Source organism: Gavialis gangeticus, unplaced genomic scaffold (assembly GCF_001723915.1).
Source record: "Gavialis gangeticus isolate Ggan-Ray unplaced genomic scaffold, GavGan_comp1, whole genome shotgun sequence".
NCBI lineage: Eukaryota > Metazoa > Chordata > Crocodylia > Gavialidae > Gavialis > Gavialis gangeticus.
Window position 1 is genome coordinate 113,105,989 of NW_017729022.1, and position 9,380 is coordinate 113,115,368.

The following is a 9,380-nucleotide window of genomic DNA, read 5'->3' on the forward strand; positions in this document are numbered from 1 at the left end:
AATAAAAAAAAAAAAAAAAAAAAAAAAAAAAAGCTCAGACCAAGATCAGAGGATCTAAAAAGAGGAAATGTCTGGGAAATCCCAGACATATGGTAACCCTAATCAGAGCCCCGTCTTGGGGAAGGCATAGAGGGGCAGCAGCAGGGTCACACCAAACCATCCTGCTGGAGGAGGCAGATACAGTTGGCTAGAGCAGTTTTGGCCAGCCTTTTGGTAGGCATGCCACAGGTTAAGCCTAACTCCCTCCCTGAGTACCACTCTCATCCCCACCCCCCAGAGCCCTCCATACCCAACAACATTTGCACCATGGGGTGCTGGAATGGAGGCAGGGAAGGTCGAGCTTCCAGCGCTGGCCATACAAAGTGGCATAGGGAAAGAATGCCATTGCAAGAGGAGGTCTCGCCACCAAGGGCCAGGGTAGCTTTTCCAGGCCCTGAGGCTGCAAGCAAGGGCTCAAAGTCCTAAAGTTGGCAGCAGCTGCATGGTTAGGGAAGAGTTAACCAGGTTCATGATGGTGACACCTGATGCTTCCTTTCACAGCAGCCTTTGCTCATATACCTCCATTCTAGCTTCTCCCTTTACTGAGTGTCCAGGGTGCATGTGTCACACACAGCTGCTGCTTGGGGCGTGTGTGCCATCAGTTGGCCACCCCTGAGCTAGAGGATTCAGTCAATGTGCCCTGTTACAATGGCTCCGGGTGCCACAGCACCCTGTCATGGGGAGGGCCCAGCTGAGTAGTGGATGACTTGGATACTGACCCTCCCCCTGGGGAGGGACCCAGGCTCAAATGAATCTGCCTCACTGCCACCTATCCAGATGCTACCCCTACATAAGATCCAAGTCTCAGTGGAGGCTGCACAAAGGCAGCCTCCTGTCTTCCTCCGGAGAAGGGCCATACCCTGACACGGCCTGCTCAGCTTCTGTATCTTTCAGTGCTACCTGCTGGGAGAGGCCCAGTCTATCAGGAGGCCAATTTTCTACCATTTCTCCTCTTTCTCCCACTGGGGAAGGCTCAATTCCAAAGGGAGAGGACACAAGGGTTATTTTTACACATGTATGTGTTGCAGTGCTGGGCACTTTGTATAAGTAGTGAAATGCACGTCAGTGCTGAGAAAATGGCAGCGGCGTGCTTTTGAACTAAAACACCTCAAAGGTGCTTGCTGCCATTTTTTGTGGACTGCCATTTTCTGCACACCACTGCCATTTTCTGCACGCTGACATGCATTTCGCCACTTATACAACTGCATGCAGGGCAGTGCAGTTTGCATATGGAGCAGACTTGATTAATTGAGTCCCCCCTGCTGTCCCCGTTGCCTTCCACAGCCACCCTGTTGGGGACTTATTCATAGCAGGATGAGCCTGTCCTCTGTGCTGAACAGTTTAGGTGCACTGAAACCCACTGATGCCACCTCTCACCCAGGGAGAGTCCCAGGCCAGAGGTGAAAATCAGAGGCCTGTCTCATCACTGAGAGGACTCCCCTTGGTGTTGCAGTGATTCTGCACGGGTCCTGTTTCTCTTTCTCTGGCAGGAATGGAAATACAGGGTTCCAGCAAGTCCTGGAGAGACTGGAGAGTGACCCAGTGTGCCAGCGCCTCTCCCTCAAATCCTTCCTCATCCTCCCCTTTCAACGCATTACCCGGCTCAAGCTCCTCCTGCAGGTAACAGTGCTGGGACCACAGGAATCTCAGTCCCTGTACACACCACTTCCTCCTCCCCTACTGCACTGTCTTGCTGCACTCTCAACTGCAGGTCACTGAACAGGCACCTTCTCCAAAACCAGGCAACTGAATAGAGAGGAACTTAGGGCAAGAGGAAAGAAACCGGACTGCACACAGGCCTGCACCTTGCGGTTGTGGCTATCTTTGCTTGGTACTTTGCTGCCATAGGGTGATTATGGTGGATGTGCTCACCCACACTGCCTGACTCTGTGGTTTAAAAGTGCATCCTGTGTCTAAAACCAATGACAGAAATTGCATTGGAAAACAGATAAGAGTTAGTGAAGCGTACAAAAGAAGCAGGTTGCTTGAAGGAGGAGGAGGAGGGAGGATTCTCCTCAGTTGTACTCGTTGCTTGCAGGGAGAAGACAGTATTGCCAAAATACCACCAAATTATTTTTGATTTTTGTTGGCTGGCTGCCTGAAACACTATTGGTTTTCCCAACACAGAATTTTTTGGAAAGAAATTCCATGCCTACATGTTATTTTTGTCTCATTTTAGTGGGGAAAAATTAAAGCTTGTGGAATGTCCTTGTTGGAAGGAATTTCCATTGCTTGAATAGCTCCATTTAGAGTCTTGGGGGACTGTACTAACCCCATCTTACAGGTGGTATTGACCAAAAGCAGTTGTGTACGTAGGCCGTACTGGCTTGCTTCATGGCCATTCCCCTGAACATAAGAAATTGCATGTGGTCACCGAGTCTGTTACACTTGCAAAGAGCTTCAGCTTCTTCATTTGGGTGCCTGTCCTCACATCTCTGTTTCTTACTGTCAACTGCACAATCCCCTCAATCTGTTCATTTCCTCAGATCTGCTGCCCTCCTAAGCTCATACCTCAGTCTTTTCTCTGCCTCCACTCTGAAGATGATTTTGTGTTTTTTTCCCCGCCCCCAGAATATATTGAAGAGAACACGGCCTGGCTGTGAGGAAGAGGTGCAGGCCACACAGGCTTATGATGCACTTGAGAAGGTATGAGGTACCAGCCTGTTTTTCTCAGTAATGGCATATCCAGCTGGCAAGGCTAGTTCAGCCACTGCTGCTGGACATGCAGTTCAAGAGGTCCTATATAAGGGCAACTGCACAAGGAACATACTAAAAAGCTCATGTGATTTTCCTGCTCATGGGATAGTAAAACATACTGGGTGCATCTACACATTCCTTAATGCGCCTTAGATACTGCACATATAGTTTACTACTTCCTTAATAAAAGACTAACTAAATGCACAGTACCTAAAGTTACTGTGCATTAGCAGTGGAACGTGGTTATTCAGTGGTGCTTACTGCACATTAACTTAATAACACTGTGCAGTAGGTGATTAGCCCGGTTTTTGCCATAACATGCTACTGTGTAGCATTATTAGGCCAATGTACAGTAAGTGTCTTGTGTAGATGCACCCACTGGGAAGCAAAAAAAGCAGAACACTGGGGCAGGAGACACCCACCACTGTCTCTGCTGGAAGACTATAAGCAGGGGCTTCCTCACAGAGGTTTTTCTCTTCTATAGCTCATCAAGGACTGCAATGAGAACGTCCAACGCATGAAGAGCACAGAGGAGCTGATCTACCTCAGTCAGAAGATCGAGTTTGAGTGCAAGGTGAGGACCCATCCACCCTGATTTCAACTTCAGATTCTCCCTGCCCCAGTCCACCACTGCTAGCCCTGCCCTGTAACCTCAGTCCAGGCTCTCTCACATATCCCACCCATCCCACACTGTGCTCTTCAGCACCTGAGGAACAAGTATGAACTAGAATGAATCATACTTGAACAGAAAATGGAGTTCAAGTGCAGGGTAAGACTCCCTCCAAGGCCCTCCTTCCCCAGTAATTTGTCCCAACTTCAGTATCTTACTTCTGTGGCAGAAGAGGGAACCATCCCAGTGCCTGACTCTCCTCCATTTGCCAGGAAGGATTGGAGCTGAATCCATACAGCTCCATTCCTCAGTCATGTACTGGAGTTGGAAGGAAGGAGACTCAGACTGACTTACCCACTGCCAAGTGGGGAGATAAAAGCAAGCTCAAGCCTTATCTCTTACCTCTAGCAAAGGGTTACAGGTGAACCCTGGCTCCATAGCATCGGTTTCCATGGGGATCTGATGCCAGCACTCATCCTATCTTGCAGATTTTCCCACTGATCTCGCAGTCGAGAAGACTGGTGAAACGCGGGGAGTTGATGGCACTGGATTTCAACAGCTTGAGTACAAAGTGGAAAGTCACCACACGCCCTATGTACCTGCACCTCTTCAATGACTGCCTGCTCCTGTCTCGTCCCAAGGAGTGAGTCTCTCAGAGTGCATCTCTTACCAGCTGCTCTCATCTCTGGTCCAGATGTTGGTGAGGCAGGATCTTTCTCTGTTGTCTCAGCTTGCCAGCCAGTAGATGGCAACCTTAGCTAGCTACATTTATCAAGTTAGCAAGCCCACATTATGTAACAGAAGCAAGCTTTACAACACGCTGCCCGATGGTGTAGTTCTGTAGTCCGTTCCACTCTGCAACATCCTTCTTCTGTTTACCCCCCAAGCCCTCAATCTTTAAGATACAAATACACATGTAAGAGTGTGACTGCATGCAGGCTGAGTTTTACTCAAGAGCTAAAAGAGTTTTCTTACCCTGGTTTTGATTGCATGACTGGAAAACTAGCAGTACACTGGCATGGTAAGAAACTGAAACCCGAGTAGTTGGTGAAAAGACCTTTTCATGCCCCTTTTAAAAATGAGAAAGGTCAAAAATTTTTGCAGGCAATATCTTTTATTGGATGCAGTGCATGGTTGGGATACATTAAAAAACCTTGTCCAAGTTTAGTGGGTGTGTTGGTCTAAGGACATAGACAGACAAGGTCCTTTGGGTAAATCTGATATTTTTTATTAGACCAGCTCAAATAGTTGGAAAAATTCTTCTTTGCAAGCTTTCGGGTATAAATAACCTTCCTCAGGCTGAGGAAGCATCTGCAGTTCGTGTGCGCTCTTCCTGGATGGACCGGCTTTCTTGCTTGCATACCAGCCTCTGGCTTCTTTACTATTCATTCCATCCAGGAAGAGCATGCACTGACTGCAGATCCTTCCTCAACGTGACAAAGTGTGTTTATACCTGAAAGCTTGGAAAGAAGAATTTTTCCAGTTGTTTGAGCTGGTCTAATAAAAGATATCAGATTTACCTGTTCATCAGAGTGCCCCAAGGGATGACAAGGTCAGATGGTCACAAACTCCTCCAAGACCATTTTAGGCTGGATATAAGGAAAAACTTGTTTACTGTCCGAGCCCCCAAGGGCTGGAATAGACTGCCTCCAGAAGTGGTGCAAGCACCTGCTCTGGACTCTTTTAAGAAACATTTGGACGCTTATCTTGCTGGGATCCGTTGACCCTAACTGACTTCCTGCCCCTGGGGTAGGGGGCTGGACTCAATGATTTTCCAAGGTCCCTTCCAGCTCTAATGTCTATGGAATCTGTGAAATCTTGTCTGTAAATTTAATGCATTCTTCTTCAGGTCAGTTGCACTCTTCTGCAAGTCATTCTTTAGAAAGGTCAAGCTATTTCACAGGCTCCTGATGAACACATGACAGAGACACTATCAAAAGACTTGAGCAATTTTGGCCCTTTCATACATGTAATCACACAAGGCTGAAAAGCAAACAACCCCCCTCCTAAACACAAAACAAAAACCTCCTCCCCTTCAAACCCCACCCCAGATCACAGCAACCACTTCCTCTTCCTATTCTCTGTTTCTCCAAGGAGGCTTTCTAAAAGATAGGGGAAGATGAGGCTTGGTATATCCAACATGAAGGAAGGACAGGAGGACTTTGGGGGGGGTGTTATTTGGGGGGGGTTTCATTTATAATGCTAAGCCACCCCAATTTTTAGATCCTTTATAGGTTGCACAAAGCTAAAGCAGACTGTTATCCTCTCTTCATGCAGGGGTGGGCGCTTTGTGGTGTTTGACCATGCTGCATTCTCAGACGTGCGCGGGGAGAAGTGCGAGGTGAAGCTGCATGGAACAAACAAGAATGTTTTCCGTCTCTTCCTGCTTCAGAACAACCAGGGGAAGAGAGTGGAATTCCTCTTCCGCACGGAGACACAGTAAGAGCCAGAGGCTGCCCTGGCCAAGACCCAACACCACCTGCAGTAACAGCTGCAGCTGCTAAGGCACAGTATCCCTCAGCTGCATGGCCAGGCAAACCCAACAGCATCTGCTGGGGGTAGCACTCTATGGAGAGACAAGCTTAGAGTTGCAAGTGTTACACCCTACTTCCCAGATATCCGCTCACCAAACACCTCAAACCCATCCCAGTGCCCTGTTGTCCTAAACCCTTAATCCCCTCAACAGAAGTATCCCTCTCCTTCCCATCTTGAAACTCCATCCCACAACTGCCAAGCCAGCCATTTACACATCTCAAGCTCTTAAGACTTCATCTGGGACATCAGCCCCCCAGCAGAACATAGAAAGTGACTCCTCTGGACTCCCAAACCACTTTCAACCTTCTCCTTCCGCATCTTTCATTTTGCCTTATTCTCTCTTATCACTTCCCTCAAGAGTCAGTGGCAGGTCTCTCAGAACATTTCCCACCCAATCTTGCTAAATGTTGCTGGCAGTTCCCCTCTGCTTGCTTAACACCTGCATTTTGGATCTTCCAGCAGTGAGAAGCTGCGGTGGATCTCTGTCCTGGCTCCACCACGAGGAGAACCTGATCTCTTAGAAAGCCCAGGTGAGACTGCAGGGGTGGTGGTGGTTTGGGGTGGTGGGAGACAGCTTGGGGGGCAAGTGCTGTAAGGTGGACTATACAAAAGGGTTGGGGGGAGGGAGGGAACACCAAACACAGGAGTGAATCTGAAGAAGCCCATCAACCCTCCACTTTATTTCAACCATGTAAAGCTTGTGACCTGCTTGGGCTTTCCCTCCTCCCCAGGTACTGCCGCTTAGGCACTGCTGCCTTACAACCTCAGGTTCTCACCGTGGCATGTTGCCTGACAGAACCACTCTTCCACCACCCCTCCTACAGGTGCTGTGTCCAACCCCAATGATGTCTTCCCCTATCCTTCAGGGGATATGTGGTTCCCACTCTCAGTTCCATCACCCTATGACTGATTCTGCCTCTGCCCCTCATGGTCATCCTCACGCTTTTAGTATCATTTACAGTCTCTCCCCTTGTCTCTTAGATGCACCCCAGGTTCAATGCCTGAGGGCATACAAAGCCAGGGAGAATGATGAGCTGTCCCTAGAGAAAGCTGATATCATCATGCTTATGCAGAACAGCAACGACGGTGAGTGGAACAAGCTTCAACCATCTTGATGGGAGTGTGAGCAGAGTTTTAGTGCGATAGCTTTTAATCTGTGCGAAAGATGAAGAAGGAGTCTTTCCTCTCAGAAACTCTCTGTACCCTGACTATGGGATTGAAAAAGGCATCTCTTTTTTCTTTACTTGGGTCCTTACCTAGTCATAGGCCATTTAACATAGAGGGTTTCTTTTCTTAGTCTATTGGTAGGGGAAGAAATAATCTAAGCAAACTGACTGAATAACACCCCTTTGTCTGCCCTCCACCCTGGCAGGTTGGATGGAAGGAATAAGACTTTCAGATGGAGAGAGAGGCTGGTTCCCCTCGGACTACGTGGAGGGGATATCCAGCAAACATGTGCGGCAGAAGAACCTGAAAGAGGAACAGCGTGTGAAGAATGCCAAGCAGCAGGTCTTCTGCCAGAAATAAGTCCCTTTTTCCCATACAGATCCCTACCATCTCCATCACATGGAGAAGCCATGTTTCCTTAGTACGCTTCAGAACACGTGCACTTTTGCCAAGATTGAAAGTCAGCATTAGTTGCATCAAACTGCTATTACCAAAGAAAGAAGGAACCCTTGTGAGGAGAAAAAAATATATATATATAAAGATCGCTTCCTTTGGGTCATCAGGACTACAGAAGCAGTAGAAGAGGGGGAAGGGAAAGGCTGCACATATTGCTTACGTTGTGCCAAGATGGACTGTAATCAAAGAAACAAAGGACTGCCTGAGTCAGGACTCCTGGAAACCTATTCCCAGCATTGCTACTGACAAGAGGCATGACCTTAGGCAAGTCATCTGAGAACTCTGCCTCAGTTTCCCCATCTGTAAAATGGGGTCAATACTTACCTACCTCACTGGAGTTTGTGAGGCTAAATTCATTAGTATTTGCAAAGCGTTTTGGAGTTCCTGGAAAGTAAGGCAATATAGAAGTGCAAAGCACACTGTATTTAAGAGTTGGGAAAAGCTTTACATTTTCACCCTCTTTCAGGTCCTTTTAGGTAGTCTTGATTCCCACATGATGCTGCCCACTTTGAACAATTCATCTATGTAATGGGCGAATTTTTCTACTGATGTAAGTAAGTAGGTGCTGTTCTGTTGGCTTGAAACATGTTCTGTGCACTTGTGCCAGTAAGTTTCATTGGCTTGTCATTTGCTGGGTTTTTTTCTGGCCAGCAAGAGGGAGAATTTTTTCCCCCCCGAGCAGTATTGTTGCCTTCTTTTTGGCAAGATGCTTTTCTTTCGTGAAAGCGTTCCAAAATGACAAGAGAGTTCTGGCTGCTTTACTGAAGATTTCTTGAAGAAGTCTCACTTGCAGGAAGTGCTGACCACCCACCTTCAAAAAGTGAGTCCCTTTAAGGCGTCTCAAGTTGGACCAGTGGGTCACTCAAACACTCGTCTTTTTTTTGCTTTAGTTTTAACTCCTTGGCGAAGGCTTTGTTTTTAGTTATTGGTACGTGCCCTGCACAAAATGACCAAGGTTAAGGGAAGTGGAACTGCATTGCACATACATAACCTATGACAGCCGATGCGGTACTCCATGCAACATTTTGCACAATTCATAAGACACATGGAAGTAGTCAGCCACCACAGATTTTCAAAAACTGCACTTTGTCGAGATTTTATTCCTGTACAGGCTCATCTGGCTCCAAGTACAAGTTTGTGTGCTGTCCTGCTTTTCTGCATATTCTGTTTGTGGGTAAACACTGCTTCAACTATACTTTTTTATTTTTTGCTTCTCTGTTAAACAGGAGAACGGGGTTTTGCATTTAATTATGTTAATGCAAGATCAAGACTGAGAATTTAAAACACACCAAAGACAGAAAGCAATATGCTTTCTAATGCATTCTAATATATTTAGAGAGTAATCTACTTTGCTGTTTCTGGCTCTTGGTTTTTTGTAGTGCCCTTTCTGCCTTTAAAGATCCTGTTTATAACGTACCAGACACAGCTTGTTTCAGCCTGTGTGTCAGTTGTTTAAGCTGGATTTAAAGAGAGACAGAAAAAAAATACTTAAGATGCTTTTTAGTCCTAATAAACTCGTGCACTTCTCTCATTAATATATACAATGTTTACTGTTATTTTCCCTAGTTTTTCTGTGTCTGAAATAATTGCCAACACCTGAACTTTCCCCTCACAAGAACTGATTTTTTTATGCAAAAATTGATTCACTGGAGTGTGTTGTAACAGTCAAGATTGAGGATAAAAGTTCCTTTGCTTCTTAAAGTCCTATGCCCTGGTTGCTGTAGAACACAGAATCATAGTAAAATAAGGCTGTAAGGGATCTCGAAGTCATCCAGTCAAACCTTCTGCTCAAAGGAAGGTTATCCCTATCTAAACAATTCCAGTCAAGTCTAACCTACTCTTAAAGTTTCCAAGAATAGGGAGTCTAGGTAATCTA

General features: G+C 46.6%; 1 protein-coding gene across 1 annotated transcript in view; it reads left to right on the forward strand.

Annotated features, from left to right (window-relative positions):
• Positions 1–9,045, forward strand: part of ARHGEF5 (Rho guanine nucleotide exchange factor 5) — a 38,614-nt gene extending 29,569 nt beyond the window's left edge. The window contains exons 8-15 of the mRNA XM_019515994.1: positions 1,530–1,659; positions 2,611–2,685; positions 3,221–3,310; positions 3,835–3,989; positions 5,624–5,785; positions 6,341–6,411; positions 6,863–6,967; positions 7,254–9,045. Coding sequence (XP_019371539.1) covers positions 1,530–1,659; positions 2,611–2,685; positions 3,221–3,310; positions 3,835–3,989; positions 5,624–5,785; positions 6,341–6,411; positions 6,863–6,967; positions 7,254–7,408 — 943 coding nt within the window. The 3' untranslated portion in view covers positions 7,409–9,045. The remainder of the gene's footprint in view (positions 1–1,529; positions 1,660–2,610; positions 2,686–3,220; positions 3,311–3,834; positions 3,990–5,623; positions 5,786–6,340; positions 6,412–6,862; positions 6,968–7,253) is intronic.
• The last annotated feature ends 335 nt before the right edge of the window (positions 9,046–9,380 follow it).